The sequence below is a fragment of the Chelmon rostratus genome, chromosome 20, assembly GCF_017976325.1.
Source record: "Chelmon rostratus isolate fCheRos1 chromosome 20, fCheRos1.pri, whole genome shotgun sequence".
Lineage (NCBI taxonomy): Eukaryota > Metazoa > Chordata > Actinopteri > Chaetodontiformes > Chaetodontidae > Chelmon > Chelmon rostratus.
This window is the reverse complement of record NC_055677.1, coordinates 21,899,344-21,924,504: the sequence shown is the minus strand read 5'-3', so window position 1 is coordinate 21,924,504 and position 25,161 is coordinate 21,899,344. Positions and strand designations below refer to the sequence as shown.

The 25,161-nt window shown below is 42.0% G+C and overlaps 1 protein-coding gene across 1 annotated transcript in view; it reads right to left on the bottom strand.

The window, feature by feature from the left end:
• col11a1a (collagen, type XI, alpha 1a) overlaps positions 1 to 25,161 on the bottom strand; it is a 79,692-nt gene that overhangs the window by 24,418 nt on the left and 30,113 nt on the right. Inside the window, exons 17-41 of the mRNA XM_041961059.1 lie at positions 24,765 to 24,818; positions 24,595 to 24,648; positions 23,625 to 23,678; positions 23,122 to 23,166; positions 22,851 to 22,904; positions 22,714 to 22,758; positions 21,365 to 21,418; positions 20,368 to 20,412; positions 19,926 to 19,979; positions 18,251 to 18,295; positions 17,861 to 17,914; positions 17,675 to 17,719; positions 16,192 to 16,245; positions 15,970 to 16,077; positions 15,793 to 15,846; positions 13,876 to 13,929; positions 12,780 to 12,824; positions 12,549 to 12,602; positions 12,351 to 12,395; positions 10,041 to 10,094; positions 9,365 to 9,418; positions 5,160 to 5,213; positions 4,549 to 4,656; positions 1,922 to 2,011; positions 629 to 682 (exon numbers count right to left, since the gene is read on the bottom strand). Coding sequence (XP_041816993.1) covers positions 629 to 682; positions 1,922 to 2,011; positions 4,549 to 4,656; positions 5,160 to 5,213; positions 9,365 to 9,418; positions 10,041 to 10,094; positions 12,351 to 12,395; positions 12,549 to 12,602; positions 12,780 to 12,824; positions 13,876 to 13,929; positions 15,793 to 15,846; positions 15,970 to 16,077; positions 16,192 to 16,245; positions 17,675 to 17,719; positions 17,861 to 17,914; positions 18,251 to 18,295; positions 19,926 to 19,979; positions 20,368 to 20,412; positions 21,365 to 21,418; positions 22,714 to 22,758; positions 22,851 to 22,904; positions 23,122 to 23,166; positions 23,625 to 23,678; positions 24,595 to 24,648; positions 24,765 to 24,818 — 1,431 coding nt within the window. The remainder of the gene's footprint in view (positions 1 to 628; positions 683 to 1,921; positions 2,012 to 4,548; positions 4,657 to 5,159; positions 5,214 to 9,364; positions 9,419 to 10,040; positions 10,095 to 12,350; positions 12,396 to 12,548; positions 12,603 to 12,779; positions 12,825 to 13,875; positions 13,930 to 15,792; positions 15,847 to 15,969; positions 16,078 to 16,191; positions 16,246 to 17,674; positions 17,720 to 17,860; positions 17,915 to 18,250; positions 18,296 to 19,925; positions 19,980 to 20,367; positions 20,413 to 21,364; positions 21,419 to 22,713; positions 22,759 to 22,850; positions 22,905 to 23,121; positions 23,167 to 23,624; positions 23,679 to 24,594; positions 24,649 to 24,764; positions 24,819 to 25,161) is intronic.

Genomic DNA, 25,161 nt, shown 5'->3' with positions numbered 1-25,161 from the left:
TTGGAAAATTAAAAATAAAGGAGGGTTGACGTGACCATGATGGCTTAATGAGTTTATAAGTACTTTATATGTACTTTTAAATCATTTACTATGTTAGATTTTCTCCCATGTGTGCCTGTAATGTCACTGTGACTGTTCTTTTTTACCTTCTAATTCCTCTTCTTTCTCTGTAGCTACAGATGTGATGTTCTTGAGCAAGGCACTTATGACCTAGCTGCTACAGCAGGTGTACACATCACTCAAATGTGTGAGCTGCACTACAAAGCTGAAAAATAGCATGCGGCTCACCAAACCTTACCCGTGGCAGTAAAACTTAAAACAAATAAATTAATGTTAACTGTCTCTCTTAAGTTTGAGAGCATTGCCTAAATCTTCCCCGGTGGTGATACAAAGATGGCCTAGCAGTTAGCCAGGGTAAATTGAAGCCACTTTTTAAAGCTTTCCCTCTCCAAATGATGTAAACTGCCCTCTGGTGCTTTCCACTAAAATAGGAAATATACAGTACAAGCCTCTGCGCTAATCAATAACACAAATCAAATCTAAAATGCCATAAAAAGCACAATGCAGAGGGGAAAGAAACCATTCTTTTACCTAATGCTACTTTGATCTCAGGCGAGAGTATACTTACAACAGGACCAGGTGGACCTTGGGGCCCCTCTCCTCCCTTCAGACCTGCTGGGCCCTGAGGAAAAGGAGGAAAGAACACATGAGGACTTCATTGACATTGCTTTTAAACCCTGTGTAACTTTAGATCAGCCTTTGCATTTGCTCTCCAGGCCTGCATTTCAACAGCTCCATCATCAGGTGCCGGTCCAGCCGGGACTGTCTGCCATCGTTTAATGGTTTGTCACTTCAGCCAGACAACACTAGAAATGTGCTTTGAGTGCATTTAACCTCAGATCACTGCTCACAGAAATATCATTGCTATTGGCATTTTCAACCGGGTAGACCACCAGCATGAATCCAAGGCCAAACGTACAGTATGTGGAAAAAACAACACATCGATAACGCACATCTAAAAAACATATCCTTCCCTTTATAAAAGCAGCTTGAGAATGGTGGGATTGTTTTGCACATACTGTATATGGATACATAAGTCATAAGTAAACTGTGTGTGTATGTGGGTGCGTACAATTTTCGCTCTGCACGTGCAGGAGTGTGTATAATGTGTTGCATGGAGGTGTGCTATCTTGTGTGTTTGTTAGTGCCCAAAATGTGTGTGTGTGTGTGTCTGTGTGTGTGTGTGACAGTGTGCGTGCAGCTCCCTAGTGGGCTACAAAAGAACACATGGCAGTATGGGTAATGAGTCTCTGCTGGCTCTGGCTGTGTGCTGGACTAAATTACAATGGCAGAAAACAATCAGTGGTGCTGCTGGCCTGCAGAGCCTGACTGACCTTGAGGATGCAGGCAGCAAAACACTTCCTCTCCCCACAGTATAGTATCCATTTTCAGCCGCCACAGTCTAATTGCCAACATTTCCCACTTAATAATTTATTGAGTAAATAATGCATGTAGAGACAAACTTTGCTGCCCCCCAAAAAAGGCTGGCACTGAAATATGAAAAATAATTCAAGTCCTTGAGTTAAACCAGGGAAAGATCTCTCAAATGAATCCCTGGCCAACAATTCTTTACTTCTATAATAGGGGCCCATGATGCACTGCGGCAGTTAAAACAGTGGTGTCAGTGGTGGCGGAGCGATGCGGAGGCACGCCTGTTCATTTGTAAGATGTCGCTTTGGATTTCCTCTGCACCCGACTGATTGCTAGGACTGAATTCCACGGCTGGTGTCTCTAATGAAGTGAATAGCTCTAGATAGACGCTGGTCCATTTGTTATGTAACAATGTTCTGTCACTTTCTACTAGCAAACACATGTTAAGGGAAACTATGATGAATAGGTGCAAGTGGAGTGGGGCTCTTACCGTGGCGCCAGGTAGACCTCTTTCTCCAGGGAAGCCTCGAAGGCCGGGGGGACCGTCTTTGCCGGGCGATCCTTGTGGTCCAGGGTCTCCCTACAAACACAATCCCAAATGCTTGTGTTAGAATTAGCGTGGTTCATGATATGTTCATCAACACAGCATTGCAATATTCATTTCACTCCGACAATGCCTCTTTCCATGTGTGATTCTAATTAATGTGAATGAAACATGTTTATTGCTAAGCAACAAGAAACTTTTCCTTTCTGCCGGAGCATCAAAAACCAACCTCACAAAGCAAACATTTTTCACTCCAAGAGTCAGTAAAAACACCTTTAGACAACTGGCCAAAATAAAGGAAGTGTTCAGATGAAGGGAGACCAGACGAACATAAGCAAGCATTATCCTGCGTGGCCTTCTGCTCACCGCAGATTTTTCCAGATTTAGTTGTAGTTCAACTCTTTGAGAAATCTGACAGCCTTTCTAGAACAGCTGTTGTGTATTCCAGTCTGAAAATTACAAGCCAAGATTAATAGCAGCCCAACAAGTGGTGCATTCGTCCAATCAGGTGTAAGAAGATTGTCTGGGTGAAGCAGAGAACTGTCATCTACTCCGCTGCCTACCGGAAATGATGCACATCCAAGCAAAACGTCAACTGAGTCTTAGACAATGAGCATAATTGTAGCCAATGCCAGACCACCAACATTAAGTCCTTCCTTTCTAACATAATCTAACATTGAGCTACACAGACAACTTCTAATGTAACTTTGTTGCTTGTGAAGTGTTGAATTGGCGTTGGCATGGTGTCGAGATCGGTTTGAGGATGCAAAGCACATGACAGCTAAATCTTGTGCTTGAGAACTGAGCTGCACCTGTAAATCAGGACTTAAGAAATGGTCATCCTACTTAAAGATGCTTAACATCCTCCGCCTCTGAGCCCTCTGGTGAAACGTGTACATGCAGTTATTTTTGGGGGATTTCTATATTAAAATATAGCACCATGCTACACAGCCTGCAGCTGAGCAAGAGAGGACTCTAAATTCAAAAAAAAAAAAGCAAATCTAGCATATACTAATGGCTTTGCGCATCCCACCAGGAAAAGAAGTGTTGTTTTGTAGCCGACATCCATTTTAATGGGCCATTAGCTGCAATTATTTTGAAGCATGTATGTTTTCTGTGGATTCATTAGCACTGCCATCACACAGTCAATACAAAAGCCCCATGTCTAATCAAACCCACAGCACTGCTGCTTCCACACAATCAGCCACAACATGAGACGCAAAGTTTTCAGTCTTCTAGAATCAATGTAATCGGGAGACATTCTTTTGTTGCTGAAAAGGTTACGCTACACAAACAGCAAACAATGTAGAGCTTAAAGGGTCTTTTTTGACTGAAAGGAGCAGACAGAGAGCTCGCCACAAGGAAGGACGGTAAAAATGTGCAAGAGAAACATTTGTTCAGCCTCTGCAGCTTTCTGTGTGCTCTCCCCTTCCCCAGCCCTCCCCTCAGACACTCAACTACAATCTCCAAAACCCATCTCTTGGTATTCTGTCTGCAAGACATGAGTAGTGTCGATATTGGCAGGGCAACTTCATTTACTTCCTTGATTTTAAACACCACATCTCCAAAACGAGTACATTTGACTTCTGAAAAGTTACTTTTCTCCTTTCTTTTGTACTGGCGGGCTGACTTTATCTGCAAACAGGGAGGCGCAGAAGAGTGGGCTTGAGAGGTGTAAGAGGATTTGGACTCCGCTGCCAAGACCTCCACAAAGTGCCCCTGGCATACTGATGCACAGGCCTGAGTGGAGTGGGGAGGAAAGCGGGGCTGTGAGGAGCGGGGGGGTTTGGAGTCAGCCGACGGACTTGATTAAACTGTCTGCTTGGGGAAGACAGGGAGAAAATGAAAGCAGAAGAGGTGGAGGTTTGAGGGAGAGGGTGGGGAGCAGGGGATGCTGAGCGGTCCTGGGAGTCAGTGGGTTGGTTCGGAGAAGCCCATACTTCTATAAAATGGCTACTGTCTGCTCCTAATGGGCACTCAATTGCCGGCTACGAATGAGCCAGGGAGGGAATGTAGCTGCTCGACGCTCCCCAGATCTCAGTATCTTCAGCATTTGCCACAGTCTTGCAGCACAGAGAAAAATGGTGAGACTGTAACATTTGCTGTGTGTTTCTGGGTTAATTTATTGCTATAGATTTATTTCTGCTCATCCTCTGTTATATTTAAGAAATCCAGGAGACTGCTGAGCTTTGCATGCCCTCCAAAAATACGACTGCTGGTGGCTGCTGTGGCTCAATCTGCAAAACCATGTACGTTAATTGCAACTGCAAAAGTTCAATTTGCAGCCCACCTGAATGCTGGTGATCCCTCCATCAACCTCCCTGGCTTCATCCCTTGAGTGTAACCAAAATAAATCTAATGCAGCCCACGCGAAAAGCCGAGCCCACTCTCCTGAACAGATTTGCATGTAGAACTGTTATCCACCACAGGAGAGAACAGGAGCAATGGGGACATTACTAGCATGCTGTGCTACTGCAGAAAAACAGCCTTTGTTTGAAAAGAATAATTGTTAGGAATACTCTTGGCACAGCTGACCATTTTCTCCCCTTCAAGACAGTTTACTGGACACATACCTTCGCTCCCTCCTTGCCTGCAGCACCTGGAAGACCCTGCTCTCCAGGTGGGCCTGGGGGTCCAGGGTGGCCTCTCTCACCAACAGGACCAGTCTCTCCAGTTGGTCCCTAAGATGTCATCACACAGTTGGATATAATTACATAACAATGGTAAAATATGGTCAAACAGTTCTAAAAGTCACTGAAGATGAATTTCATTGATATTTATGCTGATACTTTAGAGCCCCATGAGTCAGTGGGTGTCCCACATCCAAATACATGAACAGATATGCAATAGATCTCCCACATTTTTTTTGATGCTCAGATATTTCCACCTGCACCATTATCTTTTTTTTACCTACAGTACTTCTTTTTCTAATAAGGTCCGAATCATTGAAGATCTTGGTCTACAGTACCACTGGCACACTGCTTGTTTTACATCTACATGCATTTAACATCTCAGCATCGCCCTGAAAAGATGTTATAGATGCTATTTGTAGATAGATAGCTAGATAGATGTTGATTACAAAAACCTGTCCGACTGCTTGCTCACAACTGCTGTATTCCCTTTTTCAGAAAAATAAGCATTAACTGAGTGGGAATTTTATTCTTTAATAATACATTTCTCTTACCTGGGGCCCAACAACACCTCCTGGGCCTGGTGGACCAGTTTTTCCTTGGAAACCCTGAAAAGAATTACAAGAATTATTTACATGGTTCATAAAAACAAGAGAAACACATCTTATCTATTAAAACCCAAGTAATGAAGTATCCTTGATTGGTTCAAGGATAGAAGCTATTACATTACAACGCTGGCAAGTAAATGACTGTAGGTAAATGCATAATATTGTCTTTGATTGCATACATTGATCTCTTCATTAAGTAGATGTCAAGATTATGTGATATGAATTTAGGGCTTTTAGCCTGTAGATGCAACAGAGGTCTCTGGCTGGAATCAAACTTCACTGGAGACCTTTCAGTCAAGTATTTGGGAACCATTACACTGAAAATACCACGCTTAGAAATGTTACACAATGGAAATGAAGCATCGCATGACCTCATAGGTTGAGATGTACAAAGCAGACAGGCAACAGAGGGATGCAGGAGCAGGTAACTTTTAAAGGAGTATATCTGGTAGTAGAGGTACAGTATATATATCCAGATGCTGACAATGAGCACTGCAGGCTTAAACACCGTTAAAGCTGAATGAATTAGAGCAAGTGGGCACACAGGGCACTTTTGCTCATTTTAAAGCCCCCACATACATTGTTTCTTCATCAGTGTCTTAGTAAGAGTGATGGCCTCCTAGACGTACACACAATTTCCTGCCAAAGCCTCTCTGTCGTTGTTTCTGTTTTTGTCCTTGCTTTTCTCACTGGTATGAGGTGGGTGGAGATCAGCCTGATATGGTGGTGTCATAAACTAGTGCAATATTTAAGTCAAAATGCTGTTTGCTTACGATGCCAGGCCACTGTCCATCAAAACCGATCGAACCACATCCTGATGAAGCAAATAGCTTGTTATTAAATGTTTAGCTCCTGAACTTTTGAAGTTTTGTCATCAAAATTTAATGTTATATTGAAATGCTTGACAGTATTTGATTTGAAAGCAGGTTTTCATAGTCTCTGGATCTTCATCAAGCAAGGCTTTTTGATATTAATGTGCAGCAAGTATGTGAAAGGGTCACTCATAGTGCCAAACTACTGAGAATTCTGACTCAAACTCTGCAGCTCTACGCTGATTTTAGATTTAATTTGAAAGTCACTGGTTAACCTTAATGACTTGCAAATGAGGAATGTGTGCTTGAGTTTGAATCAATTCATATTAAATTGTAAGCAGTTGTTTCCATCTACAAAGCCTGACAAGCCCAGAGTGCACTACCTGCCCAGCACCTACAAGTAAAGAGCCAAAGCAAACAAGTGGCTGGTTAAGAGAGAAAAGCATCAAACAGCAAAAGACCCCTTTAATTTTCTCTGAGTTAATGAGCCAAAGCAGAGCTAAAAGACCAGTGAATATGAAGACGAAGCAAGATGTGGGACTCCGATGGAATGATAATGTTGCTCCAAGTCTGCTGAATGTGTAATCTGCTAGCTATCACATTACCCTCAGCTTCATAAGCCGATGTTTCATCATCACGTCAGTGTGTTTTGGGTTCTCCTGCTCCACAGATGTCAACAATTGCATGTAGCTCTGAATTCACAAATCTTTCTTAATGCCAGAAAAAAAAATCCTCATGAACCTCTTTAAATCATTCATTGCTCAATTTATATGTTGCCTGCACAAAAACGAAACAAATGCACCATGTATTTTTGTTTCCTGGACTCTCTCTGGGGGGCATTTCCAGGCGAGTTACTTGTAGTAAACTTGTTGTTGGTTTACATTGCCAGTGTGCGGTTGGCGTTTTTTGATGCAGTCTTCCCTGTGGATAGGCTTAAGCAGAGTCAAACAGCAGAGCAGGACAAGCCAGACGACTCTCTCTTGCATTGACTCCAACACTGCAGCACAAATCAGATGAACTTCTGTATTCCAGGAGAGGAACAATCCAATCTGCACTGGCTTGAATGCTCTTTCAAGTATTCTACATTATCCCAAATATTAGCGACGTGGCACAGAAGTCCGTTTTAAAATGAACTAACACAGGAGTACTGTGAAGATAAGAGTGACTGGTATCCTTTACACATAATCTCATGCAGACATATCTGCCATGCTTATCTGAGTTGTCAAATACTGGTGAATTTCCAAACATGCAAACATGTAATGTTTTGAATGGTGTGAGTGAATATGGCAAAACAATTAATGCCAGGGAGTAATTTGCACAAAGCAAACATATTATATCAGTGCAGACTGGGTGCTCACTGACTTTCCTTTCTGACTCATTTACCAATTGATTTCCATTTGATCTGTGAATCCCTCTGGCGTTAGCTCCATACATAAGCAATTTTCACTGAGGTGGTATAAATATACCTCATGTCATTTGTAACTTACTATCCCACAACCCAAAAAAGTTTTCAAACCTCAGATTCCTGGCTGACTTATGACTCCAGGCCTATTGATCCCTATGTGCTGTGATTTATGGTGATGTATTATTCAGCGGAAAGCTTCAAGCCATGCTTCGGCCCTGACTCAGAGACACCGACTCAAATCTTTATTTGCACTTCCTCAAACGCAACTCGTGTTGTCGGGGCTGAGCGCCTATGAGCATCTTTATTGCTGTGATGTATTATCATATTGGATGCTTGTGGAGCCTGTTCATCAGCGTATAAATCTACAGCCATAAACACCTTAATGAAGACTCTATCATTGTCGCTTGAACAGCAGCAAAGGCAGGGAGGCACTCGTGTGTGGTGTATTACGTTATCTATAGGAAGGAGGCTGGCGGAAAGGGAAGCTTTAATGATAGAGGCGATGATCTGTCAAGCTTTTAGCAGAATTTATTGCCCTCTGAGCCTCGTCAAACCAAGGTGCACTGATGCATACCAAGTGTGGAGGAATCGAAGTTGAGAGCAGGGGATTGTAACTAGATGTGATCAAGTCAAACTTCGCTTTCTTTTGTTTTTTTACTGTCAGGTAAATCTTATAGGGATAGGGCATATGCATCATTGCAACTTCTATGCAGGTTAATGCAGCTATTTCTCATTTAGCTCATAATTGCATTCTGACAAAAAACAAACAAATTTGATGTCTGTTGGTTTTCTGCATCAGTAATCAGTTATTGTTGTTCAATCAGACCAGGCAATGCTACACAAGGCCACCTTGTTGCAAATGGACTAAATCCAGCATCCTTCCATTGGATATTTGCAAACTTGCCAAAGTAACAAGCTGGAAGCTGCGTCAGAAACGGTTCCCCAGCTCCCTGCTGTCCATCAGACAGGAGTCTGAGGCATCTGGATTCACTCCGACAGACGGATAGACTCAGACAACGTTCACAACGGATTTGTCTTTCGAGGTTTTGCTTTAACAGACACGTCTGCCCCTTTGGCATCCCACCGAGATGGCGTATCGCTGATTGTAATCCCCTGCATACAAGAGCAATAGAGATAAGATGTGGGGGAGGAAGAGTGGGGGGATTTAATTGAAGTGCAGCTCACTGATTGAGGGGATAAGATCTGTCCAGCAATCAGGAGCCAATTTGAAGAATGAGAGCTAAAGAGGTCTTGCTGGCAAATTTAACCTAAATGACGGCGAGTACTCACAGACTACCAGCCATTAACACAACAAAACTAATTCTACTGGGATTAAAACGAGATTAGCAGCCTAAATTAAAATGTTGGCTTTGCACATTTCTGTTTTTTGTGTGCGTCAAATCACCGTTTCTGTATATGATGATGTATATGATTTTTCTCAGGAGCAGGAGGAGGAGACGGTGGTGATGACTGCCAAGCATTAGACTACAGTTCAATCTGTGTTTGTGCTGACAAACTCGGGTATTTTACCAAGTGGTTTTAGTGCCTAAACCTAACTAGACATGAACCACAGCGCTGTCACAGCATAAGATTAAACACTGAAATGTAAAGTTTGAACGTAAAGAAAAGTTTTAACATGTCCATGCTTTGTTCAAGCCTCCAACGCCAACATTTGTTCTTGCGATTGGGTTGAGATTAGACTGAGCAGTGAGAGGAGAGTACACATTTCTGACAGACTGAAAAAGTTATGAGGTGTCACACTTTCATATCTGCTCTTGCAGTGGAAATATGCCAAATCTGTCTATCTGTAAGTGTGAAATTCAGTTATATTGATTTTTCTGCTCGATGTGAGGACTTTTTCTCTACACTCAGCAGGAAGTTAGAGGCTGAGGCTAAAAAGCAGCCACACAGGATATTGCATCCGTAGGACTCACTGTTTCTCCACGCTGACCAGGGTGTCCGGGCAGCCCATCCTTTCCAGGTGGTCCCTGTTGGGTAGAAATAGTACATTCATCACCATCACATTCATATCTGAAGTGAGTAATGGCTCGACGAAATTCGCCCCATTGCTAATAGAAAAGTTTATTTTTCCGAGCGACGAGATTTTTATTACTGCAGTATTGAGAAAATGCTTCGTTGGCAAAATATCCGAAGCACAAACGGAATTTTCAGACGGGCAAAATTGTAGTTAGACTACTAGAACAGTCATGAAAAGATAACAGGTTCTGTTTTCTTAGTGAAAGGAACAACATCACTGGCTGAGAGTGAAGAGCCAGCTATGAATCTAACCTGAATCGATAGGTGGAAATTACCACTTGTCTCCTGCCTAGACTGGGGAGTGAGAAAATGGGTTCTGCTTCAATAACAGTTAGACTAATGATCCTTGCACAGAATTAGGGCTATTGCTATGTATTACTGTACCCATGAACGCCTCAAATTGAATCAATAGTGACTTATAATGTTTGCAAACTTGGCTAATTTGCCATTGAGACAGTAGGAAGAGGAAAGGGAATACAGTAAGTGCATTTGTGCGGTGACTGAGGAGCTGTAGGTTTTACAGTACATTGAGCTGTTATGTGCTTGCAGTGTCCAGGAAGGTAAAATACTTACAGGGGGGCCCTTTGGTCCAGGGAAGCCCACTGGTCCCTGAGGTCCTTGAGGCCCCTGCAGGTGAGGGACAAACAGTCAGTGCTGCATCGCACAAAAAGAAAAACAAAACAAATTGCTGGCAATGACAACATGTGGACTGTTTCCTGAGCAGCTTGGGAAAGCAAATTAAAGCTATTTAATACAGAAAATGATCTAAAGTCATTGCTTTCAGTCATTGTTCACCAGGTCAGTATAGGAAGCACAGCGGAGGGAAAAAATGCTAAGCTTTTGATCAAACTCCCTTTATCATCCAGCAGCAGAGACATGTGGAGTTATAAGGTTCTCTGACTTTTTATTAGTGATAATTTAGTGGTCCAACCAGGCCTAATCTAAGACTATAAACTAATGTTTGAGTGGTGGTATTTCTTGAAGGGGGCATTCCTGAGGTGAAATATTTAAAAGAATAAATAAAAGTGAGAGTAAGTGAATAAACTGCTCGGTAAAATAAGGTAAACTCCTGCCAAATGCCAAACTGTGATATTACGTGGAAAAGGGTAGTAATAATTTTACATGAGCCAGACAGGAAGTGTTTTTAAGGTACTGTTTGTACTCCACTGAAGCCTTTAGCTGAAGCCATTAGATCACAGAGTATAAACAAAAATGGTTGTGATGAAGAGTTTTAAGACAGCCAACTGGATGTATCAAGACTATTTAAATATACATTTGTGTATGAGTGTTTGTTCTCCCCAAAACTGAAGCGCATCATATGTATTTGATTGGTATATTTAATGATGGGTTGAAGGCAGACACACATGGGTAGAGTCTGCAATATGAGGAAAATAGGAAAATAAGGTATTGGAATGTAGGGAGATTGGAGAGCAGATTGGAGTTAATGCTATGATATTTATGATATCTAATTCTTGCAGGATTTTCTTGCAATATTTTTTATTCAAAGAAACACGGTCTGCAGCAGCTGCAACACAGACAAAGTTCCGAAGAACCGACTGTTTGGCAAACTTAATTTTCAAAACTTTGAATTTCTCAGAATTGCATTCCACCCACATGAAATCATGAATTTGTAAAGTTAAGAGCTGCCGATCAACCTTTACTTGCTACCGAGGATTGTGAGAATGAGCGAGGTCCTGGAGCACTGAGGGCAGGCACTTTCTCCTCACTTCATTTTAACATGACCCCTGATAGCCAAACCCAAAACTGAAAATCCAGTCGATTGAGGCTGATTCCAGGACACTGGTGTACAGTGAGAGCGAGTTCCTCACATTTGATGTGAGGTTTTAACAAATTCAAATGATGGGTTTAGGAGAGTACTGCTTCAGGGGTGAGTACTGGTAAAACTAGCGCACTCAGTGAAGGCTTAAACTTTATTAAATGATACCTATGATTCACTCTGGCCTCTGACATTGCAAACACTGAATGTGTCTATTTCAATGAGGCCTGATGAGTAATATACTGTGCCTGGCTGTGGAGCTCATGTGGAAAACAAAGGGTGCCTTTATGGAGTTTGGTTCCACTCCTACATTGTTGTTTTTGCCTTCACTTAACAGAAGGGAGGCTCTGGTTTCTGATGAACTCGTCTTGATAGCGCTTCATCAGAGCTGCAAGAAGGTCCACTTCTCCCCCTCTGGTGTAAGGCAAGGGTTAATGTCACAGTAAAAGCTGGAGTCTTTGGACTTCACTAGATTGCAGTCGATGTTTCATATTTTCTTTGTGATGCAGCAAAATCAAATTGCATTAAACAGCACTGGAAATCTAACAAAATCTAACACAAGGTCTTAAATGAGGCGGCGCTGCTCGAAGGTTGTTATTGTGAAGCAACCAAAACACTGCAAAGGACAAATGTGCTCTACTGCAACTCTGAGACCCAATGGAAACGTGAAGAGACTGAAAAATAAACAGAAATGCTGCTTTCTGTCAGATGAAAGTAGGGACAGGGTCATAGCATTAAAGCATGTCAGTATGTGTACAGGGTGCTGCCAGGTTGCCCTACCAGTAAACCCATTAAGGTAAGGTCAGGCAAGCAAGAGCTTGTATGGAATGGAGGCAAACGCACTTAAAATCAAACGTTTTTACAGCAAAGAGATAGAGATTTTGAAAGACTCTGAATCTATTAATGTTTTATTTTTTTCACTTAAACCTTACTTATCGTCTAGTCTCTCTAGGAAAACTGATTCAGAGGCGTAGGTGAATGACACTTAATGGACCAAGAACAATTATTAATGCAAAGACGATACTGACAAACTCATACAAAGATATAACCCTTTGTGTGGTCACATGTATTATAGTCATCCCAGGCTCGCTGTATTATGGACTTACCCTCTCACCGGGCGGGCCTGGAGGACCGTCGTTGCCTGCTGTGCCCTGCAACACAAATGCAACAGCAGCAAATCCTCATCAGTTAATATTTAGACAGGAGCAGCAGAAGACAATGCTTGATAGAGCGCTACCCAGTAAAAAAAAAGCCTAAATCAGTGTGAGAGTTGTTGCTTTGTTGTGTTAGGATAGCTGGCGTACCTTGGGACCTGGTTTCCCTGTTGGACCTCTGGCTCCTCGGCCCCCACGAGGACCCTACACAGAGAGAAACACTCATGTCAAGCCAAAAGCCTCGTAATATTATCTACAAGTTATAGCTAATTTGATGATGTCAGATCCTAACAGTGCTAGGATGCATCCTAATCAGGTCGATACAAGATGATTTGACAATATTTAATGAATCGTGGGTATCATGCAGGGACAAAGACATACCGTAGGACCTCTCTGCCCTCTTGGACCAGGTTTGCCTGCAACACCCTGTTGGATAATCAAAGGCAAAACATTTAAGGCACTCCCACATACTTCCTGTGTGTTATTCTTCAACTTGAATCCACTTCAGACAGCTAACACTTGTCCTACAGAGAAGGGTTGAAATCACTTGACACTCGAGTGTCAAACAGCCACAGAGCAACTGGTTTCCTGTTCCAAATTAGCGGCTTCATTTTAAAGGACACATTAAAGTGTACTCATGTTAATAACATGTTCCTGGGCCTTCATTATGCTGCGCTGCACTCACACACATCTTGCTGGTCTATCAATAATGGGTGAGCGTAGAACTGTGATAACTAAGATATTTGTTAGTAAAAAGTAAACAGCAGGTCATATCTCAATGACAGTACTGCAGTTGTGTGCTTAAAGGCACAGTATGTGCTTTTTGAACGGCAACAAAGAATTTGCTAAGTAATATTATTTCCACTGGTTGGCTGATATAGATATTTCTACAATAGCTGGAAATGGCTTTCTGGCTTTAGGTCAACGCTGGACAAGATCTGATTTTCTGAAAAAAGCACTGAGTGTTTCATTTTGGCAGGGAGCCTTGGCATAACTGGGAGAGAGTACTTCAAAGTGTCCATTCAGTGATTCTGACGTACTCAAAAAAACTTCTTTCCATCATTTTACTTTTATTTAAGATAATCTGGAATAATACTTTTTCTCTCCTCACCTCTGTGAATCAACAGTTTTGTTCAGGCGAAGTCAAGAAAAGCCAGGAAGATTTCGGCTGTTTCAGAGATAACAGCCGAAAGTAAAACCTGTACCTGAACTCTCTCTCTGCATCAAGACTGTGTGAGTGAGACTTATTTTTTGCAAGCGCAGAAACGGGGAGAGGGGTTCAATGAAAGCACAATTGTTTCCACATCTTTTGTTCTCTCCCCAACATTGATTTTGCTGCCGTTATTTTTTGTGCCAAGTCACCATACAGAGGCCTTTATAATGGGAATCAATTTTCTTTTGTGCTGGGGTATGATGGTGTGGTGATTTTCATACACAAACAGGCGCAATCTGTGTGTGTGTGTGTGTGTTTTCTTACCCTGGCTCCTTTCTCGCCGTTGGCACCAGGGAATCCTGGGAAACCGCTTGAGCCCTGTCAATAGGAGAGGGAGATATCATGGAGGGGAAGGAGAGAAACAACAGAGAGGCCAGGTGGGTCAGGGCAGCATGGTAATGAAGGCTCATCCTGTATTTATCTGCACTCTGCTGGGTATCATCCTCAGTCACACACTCTTGGTTCACACGCTAAAAAGAATGGCTCATATGTCAAATCCATTAATTCAGCATGAGGTTTGAAATATAAAACTGATCACTTCCAAGACCTTAAAACACTGTTCCTTCCTGATTTATTAATATTGTTATTCTGGAAACTGTCTCTCCTTCAGTTGGATTGAACAACACTCTTTAATAGTCTATTTAAAAGTGTCAAATTTACATAAAAACAACATTTCCTGCCTTTTCAAGAGAATACATCGAATTCACAAACTTTCCCCTCTCTGGTATCTCTACAGTGCTTATCAAGCTGGCAGAACACAGAAAGCTTCTCAGGCAAATCATCCAAACTTATACGAGTATGTGAGGAACACACGGCCGCATACACAAGGAGAACAACAACAGGCTTAGCACAAGACCCAAGACAAGACAAGATGACGGGAATTTTTCCTTCAGACAAACTCTGTGAACAGGCTATTAAAAAGCAGCTTACCCATTCTGCAGCAGCTCACCTCACGTTGCATTGGGGACATTCAATAAGAAAATAATGTCACTCCTGCTCAGTTATGTCTAATGCTTTATTCCATTCATTTAGTTCATCTTGTTTTGAGACAGTGCTCAGACATGCTCCATCAGAGTCCCAGGTGGCACCAGCTCCCAACATCAACTCATGTTCATTTAAGACAGATGCTTTCAAAAACTGGTTCTGCAGGATCACCGGACATGTATAGTGGATGGTGAACAAGCGGGTGGGATGATTTGGTGCGACAAATAAGTGCAAAGCAATGAGGTTTTAACGTCACCTTATATGAGCAACAAGGGCACTGTTCCTCCAGCACAATCACAGCTACAGCTTAGACCTTACAAATAGACTTTATTGTGTCTGTTTAATCTGATTACTTTACAATATTTGTGTCCTTGTAATTGTGCAAAAATTTATTAACGGTGGTTTTAAATTTCTGTAATATTTTCTGATAAGATATCATTAATAAAGGGTTACTTACTAATCATTTACAGATCACTTATCAAGTAATTAGTATTTTAATGCTCGCTGGTTTCTCACTTTCTAATAAGTCTGCAGTTAAAAAATGTCAATATGCTTGTAATAAATGTATTTTGATGAAAATGCTCTGCAGCACCGTCCCAGAAGGTCAGTGGTCTAACTCTCCACAGTCTTTGTGATTAATTATTGTCACGCTGGAGGAGGAAAAACAGGCAAATGTTTTTGTTTTTGTTTCCAAACTGGCATCCAAGAAATTGTTCTTAGTAATGGATTATATGTGATTCATGAAACTTTACAAGGTAATTAGTCATGAATAAAGCCATTAGTTACAACTTAAAAAAAAAAACATTTGTGCATGGTGCCTTATTAGTAAGACACCAAAATTTTTACAGGTGCCACCATAAAAAATAATGTTTGATCCTTCATTTCAAGAAGTGTCACTTTAAAATCTATCTGTCAGTGCAGGGTTTAAAGCATGTATTACACAAATGATCAGCACTGAAGCCCTCTTCTTCCGCAGGGATGCAGGTAACACTTACCCGCTTTGACTGTCACACTGTTATGCACTAAAATAATTCATCTCAGCAGCTGTTTGCAGTATGTACAGTTTCTAATGGTAAATCCATTCACATGAAACCATCATGCTGTCCAGTGCAAATGTTTTTGTCTCTCTGCTGCAGATTCAGTCAGAAATTGCAAAAGAAAACACTGTTTATTGTGGTGAGGGTGGTGTTAACCTACCTTGGGTCCTTGTCTTCCTGGATAACCTGGCAATCCTGGAACGCCCAGTTTACCCTGAGAGACAGTAACAGCACTAGTTGTCAGATAAGCACAGCGAGAGCGAGGTTAAAAAAAGCAGCTGGGATGAAAACATGGTTAGATATCATTCTTGCGTGGGCTTTCAAGCATCCTCAGCACCTTTTCTCCAGCAGGACCTGGGGGACCTGACTCTCCGTTGGGGCCAGCTCGGCCTTTGGGACCCTCAGGACCATCCTCTCCTCGGGTCCCAAGCATGCCAATCTCACCCTATACACAAACACACACAGAGAATATCGTGTACAGTGATTGGATAAAGATCAGACCGGACATGTAGGAAGTTATGTGTATGACAGATAATGTTATTTCAGAAATGCTCCTCACCCGGTCTCCTTTGATTCCCATGTCTCCCTTGAAACCGGGGAAACCATCCTCGCCCTAAAATAAGACAAAAAACAAGTTATTTATAATAAGCTCAAATTGACTATTTTCTCCATCTCACTGGGGAACTTATTAAGTCTCCTGATATTCTATTGAACATCTGTTAAATATTCAGCCTGCTCATGCTCCCTCTGTGGATCACAGGATTGATGCTGCCATCTGCTGGCCGGACGGTGGAACAACATGAGAAGAATTTTGGTGCTGATGGATGAGCTGGGCTGAATTTACACACAGCATACTCTACATGTAGCACCTCCACCAACTGCTTTTAGGCATTTTGGATCTGGGAAATATTAATGTAATAAACAAAATACATTAATATTTATAAAATCTAAGAATTTTTCAATACTTTCTCAAAAATACTTGACACCATCTTCAAACTGTGTGATCTTGTGAAGATAAACACACTCAGATGGTTGCTGAAGGACACTATTCACTTCAGCCAAACCTCTGTCTCTTTTCTTTGACACTTTCTCTTTCTAGTCTGTCACCTGTCCATGTTTTCAACTCTATCTGATGCATTATGCAGCACTGAGCATGTCTGTTGCCAGAAACCCGCATCATGGAGACCACACACACGCACGCACGCACACACACACATGCACACACACACACCTGAGGTAAAGCGCATCCTTTATTCATAACAAACCCTTTCTCCACAAGGTTTGGCTTTTGAATCTCTTGCCATAAATAATTCAATAAAAAAATATGATATGAATACCTGTCATTGTAGAGAGAACAACACCCCACAGGCAGATAATAGATTTTATACAGCAGTGTAACTGCATCGATCTTAAATAAATGCCATGCATATTAATAAGTAGCTTAATTTAAATTCTACATGGTGACACACACAGTTGAGCACTTCAAAAGTGCTAGAGAGGGACTGCAGTGTTCTTTGAAACCAAAAGCCTGGAGCGTGACAGCTTTACATTCAGCGACTGATTGAGGGTCACTCCAGGAAAGTCTGTCTCCGCTGAAGGTTGCTATCGACTGACCTCTGCATGGTCCTCTCAGGCTGCAGCAGCCGTCCACTCCAGTTCAAAAGAGTGAAAACGAGGCTGGGAGGGCAGGCAGACGGCCGCAGTTACAGACTGAGTATCTGTGGCATGAATATATTTCTAGACTTCATTTTGTTGTCTTCACCTTCATCACCAAGTGAAGTTTTAGACATTCTGTCAATTAGGACAGCAAGTTTAAAGTGTGTCTTTGACAGAAATAAGACCGGTGAATTTAGTCTGTTGATGCAACTTGGCTAATCTATCGGCTGCGTACAACATTTGAATGATTTCTTTCCGGTATTTGCATGGGAAAGCATATTTACTTGTAGTAACCTTTGTTGCAGAAATCTTATTTCAGTGGCTATAAACTGGATGGTGAATTGAGAGATGATGTGGAAACAATTTAGCAAGTTAAGAGTTTATACCTTCTCTCCCTTTGACCCCTTGAGGCCACGGACACCGTCAGCACCCTGTTGGACAGGAGAGAGAGATAAAGAAGAATTACAAACATGAGAGAGGACAATATAATGATGAAAAAAGGAGGATCTTTTCAACTGGTGATGAAAAAATACGGCTGGTCATTCAAATGTACACATGAGCTGAAACCTCACCTTGACACCACGAGGGCCAGGATAGCCAATAGGACCCTGTGGACCTGCTGGACCCTGGAGAAATGAAAAGAATGCATGGTTACTGTAGAAAATGCTTAACAGTGAGGCTAGAAGAAGAACAGTGAAGAAGATATGGAAGGCGTAGGTGTTCACAGATGGAAAGCTGGCTACAGTCACTTAGCAGGCTAGGCTATTTTCAAATGCATGGACTAATGTAAACACTTTATTTTAAACTGGCCAATGGTCAATAGTTTATCCATACAAATGTAAACGCTTGCAAAATTAACTGTTCTATTATATATTATTATTTTGTTTTTTATAACAGCAGGACACACACATGCAAATAAAAATCTCGCCCAAATTACTCAGTTCTGTCTGAAATATACCTACCTGTGCTCCTTTCTCTCCAGGTGGACCCTCCTTACCAGGATGACCCTAAAAAGGAGAATGTTGTCACAATGTTATTTTTAACACTCAACAGCCAGCTGATGCTAGTTATGATGTTGAAGCATCAGCATATGAGAACTGGTGTCACCACCCTATCTACAGGGTGAAAAGGCCTTTGTGGTGTCCTCGTGAGCAGCTTTGTATGGCATAGCATTTCACACAAAGGAAAAAAAAATGTACAAGTAGCCCCAAATAATTAAGAAATTATCATAGACAGCATTTCACATTGTTTTTCCTAATGCAACAACTCACAAAATTGCATGATTTTTTAAGGGGGTCTGGGGTCTTTCTCCACGGGTGACAAAAAAGCAGCCTATATTGGTTACTATTTACTGTAATTTACGGTCAATAAAATGTCACAACCTGTATATGCCTTTCTAAAAGCTGAGCAGTGTTGAATCCATATAAAACACGTCAGTGGAGGAGATGATGTGTGTCTCACAGAAACAACTGTTTGAATCTTTGCATGTTTGTGTGAACATCAGGGAAAAGCAACAGTGACGTTGTGTGTGTCAGTAAAGCAAAAAAATCTTTCTCAGTAACAGTTTGAGACAGATTAATAGCCACTAGTGTGGTGGCCACTGGTGGTGTAAGAGTGATGGGGCAGGTAGACATGCCCATACAAATGACTCGACACCCTCACACACATATATGGAAACCTTTAGCTGAGAACACCTGGCACCTCCAATTTGAGGTCTGAGGCTGAGGCAGAAGGCTGTAAATCACCAGGCTCCGGGGCCTGAGGGCAATTAACGGCTGCCTGCTTCTTGAACTTACACACCTCTCCTAGCGAGGGCAAAGAAGCAGGGATGACATGAGCGACTTCGGGTCTAGAATAACAAAACTCAGAGGCACATTATTATATTTCTGCTGATGAAATATGGCATGAGAGATTTCTGAGGAACAGCTGTGCAGTATTTCACACGAAGGCTCGGTTTGTGTCACACACCAACAGGGTAAACCCACTGATACACAGTGTATCCACAGTCTACACCCATTTTATTGCAGAACACAGTCTGCCTAACCTTTTTAACAAAGTCTAAAAACACCTGGTAAAGTCATGGGGATTAGTTTTTATATCAAGGTCTTATGAACAGAATAAACAATAAATAAATGTAATTTGTGTAATTTTTGTTTACATACAAAGCTGTTCCATTTATGATGGCCAGTGATAGCATTTTACACATTGCTCCTCAACTATAAGCTGGGCTGTTCAGCAAATTGCATGCTTAAAATGGACTGAAACCGCAGGAAACTGCAGGACTGGCTCAGTCCCATGCCACATGTTGTGTTACAGTTTGATGAGGAGATCACAGGTCGGGTGTTAAAGAGACATATACAGGTCAGCTTAGTGTTGGGACTGGTGGGTTGAACACAGGGCCCTGATCCATCACAGTACATATTCCCTCAAACTGATTTTATACCATATTCTGTACAGGTGTAGAGCTGTCCAGCAGACATGTCTTTTAGTGCAAACGAGTATTTCATTAGAAAGTATAGTGTCTAAGGCTTGGGCAGCTGTGATGGTGTAAAGTGGTGTTATTTTCTGTTTGTGTTCTGTGTGTGTTTGTAACACTGATATACTGTATGTACGTATAAAGGTGATAAGAGCACGCACAGGAGGCCCATCAGCTCCAGGTAATCCTGGCAACCCCGACCTGCCCTGAGGTCCCTGTAAGAGGACAAGAAAAACACAAACAAGACCGAAGATTAGATGAGATTATATTAGTACATGGTGAAAAGACTTAGAAAAGACTACCTAATATAATGAACTATAACATCTAAATTTGATTTTAACTTTAACATTTATAGTTTAGTTCAACTGTTTAGACTCCAAATGTGGAACAGTATATCCAGCATTTTTCCATCCTAAACTAAGCCTTTTAGAGCCATAGTTAGTTTGGTATCTGCATGGCATAGCATCATTTTAAAATACACTTTACTAATAATCTTTGGCAGAAAACATAGCTAGGTTTATATTGTATGTTATCCTTATGATACTTTAAGTTTTAATATACATTTTCACAGAATAATAATAATAACAAAAAAAGGTTACATACTTTTTCACCAGGTGGTCCGATGGGGCCTTGAGGACCAGGAAGACCCTATGAGACGGACAGAGACACATAGGTAGAAATGAGAGTCTGTTGCTATAGCAACACCAACTTGTTCAAACACACGCACACGCGTGCGCACACACTGACACAAGCTGGATAAACTGAAGAGTTTGTTGGTGCTGTAAATAGTTGAGCAGCAAAGGAATGTTAAGCTTGTGTCTTTGTTTGTGTGTGTGTGTGTGTGTGTGTGTGTTTGCGTGTAATGAGGGGGGTCAGCAGACATATTAGCATCTAGCATGCTCTTGGTACTGCAGGAATGGTGGTAGGTGGCTACCTGATGTGTGCCAGTGTGTGTGTGTGTGTGTGTGTGTGTGTGTGTGTGTGTGTGTGTGTGTGTGTGTGTGTGTGTCACGGGGTAATTTGAGGCCCTGAAGCTTGCTCCAACAGGTGTGGCAGCTTTGCAGGAATTCCACCAACAAGAATAAGATGCTTTGAAATGGATCAACCCCGAAACATTCCCCTTCCCAAGATAAACCCCGGAAAAATATTTGAGGGAAATTGTGTGGGGAGTGTGTGTGTGTACTTTGCATGTCTCCAGGGAGAGGTGGGGGAGGAATAACGAAGGGTGGGGAGAAGAGAGGAGGAGTAAGTTCAAAAAATCAAAACGAAGATGATCATTTCTTTTGACAGTTCAGCTTCTGATTGTGTGCCTCAAATTTAACTGAGTACAACACTGTCTTTTACTCCTGCAAAGATAAACAGCTCTCCGCCATGCTGTCAGAATGAGGCCGCTCAGCTGTGTGTTTCATTCTCTGAGCTCACACGCTGTCAACAGAAAATCAAGTAAGTGTGCTTGCGCTGCATGTGGAGTTTGTGATGGAAGAGGCAGACAACGAAGAAGACTAAAACAAGTGTGTCTGTGGCCAAGATGCCACATCTACTCAGCGCCTTTTCTTTCGCCCTGTCACTGGTGTCATGGGTGTAGGATTAATTCATTCACCTGTGTTCCGGGGATTCCCTGCTGCCCGGGTGGGCCTGGTTCTCCTTGTGGTCCCTGAAAAATGATGGAGGCTGTCAAAAGTCGACACTAAACAGCAGTCCCAGAGCAATGCTCTCTCCCACTGCTACATGAATTACACACATCTGTGTCATTGTGAACAATCAGGTGGGTTCCAGCCAACCTTCTGCCTTCAGCAGCAAACATTACAACAGCACTAACACCTATTCATGTGAGCTGGTGCCAAGTGGACTTTAAGTTTGTAGAAGATGAGCCATACACTGATGTTGGGTAACTAATTAAGTTAGAAATAATACAACAAATGCAACAGTTTTGTTGAATATTGAACAGTATATGGTCCTTCATACATAATGTAAAAAGGCTGAGAGGTGTTGCAGATATAGTCATAATTACTTCACCAGCCATGACCAACCTTTAAAACACAGCACTTCATACTCTTATTCTATGTCGCATCATCAAGCTGTTGAGGATCAACTCATTTAGTTTTTGAAGAAGGGCTTTGGTGTGCCTACCCTGTCTCATCTACTCCAGTATATGGATGCCTCACGGACTGCCTGCTGTATTCTACTGTAATGAAAAAGCAACCCTTACTCACACAAAGTGTCATGTAGTTGCTTTGGACTGTGGTCTACTGAGGCAGCTGCCAGTGGAGAACAGTTTGGATCTGCCTTTTAAATCATTTCTCACTGTTGTAGTGAAAAATTTGCACTTTTTGCACTCAGTATATACATTTTAGTATAATTCAGCTGCTGTTGGTATATTTTATTGTTTTAGTATATTCTTATTGTCTCAGTATATTTTCATTTCTGGTATATTTTTATTGCATGTATGCATATTTTTATCTGCATGCTAGTTTATTTTATTGTAGTATCTTTGTTTTATTTTATTATCTTTCTTATATTTCTTATTGTTTCTAACATGGGGGGGGTTGCAATGCAAATTTCATTGACATGCTCAGTGGCAATAAAGACAATCTTGAATCCTGAATCTTGAATCTAATAAGAAGCCCTTCCTCATTGACTCTACACTAAAAAGTCCTGTTCATCCTTTCTGGTTGTATTTGTTGTCTTGCTTAATGTATTTAAGGGCTTTTGAGTATTTATCTTGTAATATTCAGAAAAGGGCTGTGTCACAATTGATCATTTGAACCTGTGCTGTCTTTAAACAGACTGCTCTCCTTCTCAGGTCCTTTGAGGCAGAGGAATGACTTTTGACCTCCCAGCTGTGCATCCTAGAGGGGTTTTATCAGCATCACCTAGGCAGTGAAATTCTGCAGCCTTAGAAACCGACAGAGCAACATTTGAGTCAGTTTACTGTGACCATGTTCATACCATGTTTCCTTTTGGACCTGGAGGCCCGTCAACTCCAGCAACACCCTGAGAAAACACAAGTCAGAAAACTCACTTACACCTCATATGAATTACAGGAAGTGATGTCAGAAGAAAGGAGTAAAGGTGGTGGTACGTACAGGAGATCCAGGGGGTCCCGGGGTACCACGAGGTCCCAGCAAACCTCTCGGACCCTATGAAGAATGAGAAGCAATCACTTGTATTGTATGCTCAATGCACTGATGGATCATTTTCAGTAAGCACCAGTAGCAGTGGTGGATACTTTGGCTAAAGAGAGATCAAACCTTAGACACCACTTAAAAAGATTAAAGAGGATCTTGCTGCAACATGTTGGATCCCGTGTGTCTGGGATAGCCTGATGGAACTAAACCAACAGCAGACAAGGCTTACACTCTCGCCCGCTAATCCTCTGGGCCCGATCTCTCCGTCCTCGCCCTGAGGGAAGAAAAAGACAAAAGACAAAAATTTATTGACTTGGTCTTCCTTGGAGAGCTTCAGAGTTTCGTGCTCTGGGATTTCAACAAATAAAGTCTGAATCAAATGCTGGCATCTTGTCTTGAAACACTAAATATCAGCTGTCAGCACCTACAATCGCAAACTCTCCAAAGCCTGTGTTAGCCAGGGAATTAATCTCAACCTAACCAAACACTGTTGAATGAAGCAACCGCCTCGAGGTGGAGGGGAGGGGGCAGGAGCAGGGTAGTTAGCTTCATGGGGAGGAAAGGTTAAACACGGAGCCTCCTCCTCCCCGGTTCACAGTCTCCGCCCAGCTGCTGCTGCCTGAAGGCTCAGCTGGAGGACCACAGCTGATGTAACTGACCGCGGCTCACCTCAGCTGAGTGCAATTTTCTCCAAAATGATTAAGGGTGTTAGTTAAAGGAGGAAGTACTTACTCTCTGTCCATCCTCTCCAGGGGCACCCGGGGGTCCCATTGGCCCTGGCTCCCCCTGAGATAGAGAGACAGAAAACAAAGAGAAAGGCAGACAGGTTTGGGTTAATTCATCATTTCATGAACTGGCTAGGCTGTCTAACCAATCAGCTATGGGCTTCTTACATGTGGGAGTCTTTTCCAAAGTATATTTTCATACTGGGCACATTCTGCTTCAGTTTGCCTTTGATATGGTTTTTATTCTGAAAACTCTTGCAGTATTTCATGCCTAATACATTTTAATCATGGGGCACCCATGTGGACATTGTTGTTCACTCGAAACTTACACGAACAATATATTAGCCTTCTACACAGCGGTTCCTTGCATTGGGGTGAGAGACATGTTTGACATGGCTACCTGGCCTCAGTGCAAAGCTCTCATCACATGTTTCCATGTCAGTCTTAGTAGAACCATGCAGGTCCGTTGGTGGAATGACACAAATTACAACTTCTTATTCAGTTATTCCCCTCATGACATTGCAGTTATTCACTCAACACACTGAAATTTAAGCAAGTTCTCAATGTGATCTCACACAGATATTGAAATTCCAAACTTGGCCAGTGACTGCAGCCAAACATATTTCATTATATCCACAATGTTTGGCATCTAAAAGATACCCGGCCCTTCATTTTTTCATGGTAATCTAAGAAGATAAATCCCCTGTAACTAAGGGATTGTGTTTTAATGTCATTTTTGTGATTTAAAATAAGAAGAAACAGCATTTTGGTCATAAGCTTAAAAACATCTACAGGAGTTGTTTCTCAGGCAAAACAACGCACTGTTGTTCTGCTTCGTTATTACTCTACTCTACAATTTTCGCAGGGATTCAACTTCAGTGGAATCTGCGCCAGTAGAAGACTAAAAGGCTGCTGCTGACATCAAAAATGATACATTTTGACACTGATTTTGACAAAGTGAGCTTATGACAACTCACCCTGTGTCCCTTTTCACCAGGCAGTCCTGGGAGTCCATCAAAGCCTCTGTCACCCTGTACAGACACACAGCAGAGGATGTCAACACAACATCGCCGACAGCTCGCAGCAATGATTCATGAAAACAATACACATTTTGTCATTTGAAAGGTTGTGTCATGGCATGTGATACCTTGGAGCCAGGCTCTCCGGGCATTCCACGGGCCCCGTCAGCTCCGGCACGACCCTAAGAGACAGCCGCAGAAAAGTTTACACATATAGATAAAGACTTACATGTTGTAGCAAGTGGCCTTTGTTTTGGACACGACTCTAATGCCACTGCCATGCCTTGCACTTTTAATAGTTTGTTGTTTATTTTTTGAATCCCCATTCCCTGATGCCAGAGCAGCAGCAGCTCTTCCTGGGTCCTGGTGGTTTGTTGGCTTGTGTGTCAATTATAAGGAAAATGGGTAACACTTTATATTAGCCCAAACATATTCACCATTCACTAGTTGCTTATTAGCAAGCAATTTAGTAGCATATTGGGTCTTTACTAGTCATTATAAAGCACTTATTAACACCTTATTCTG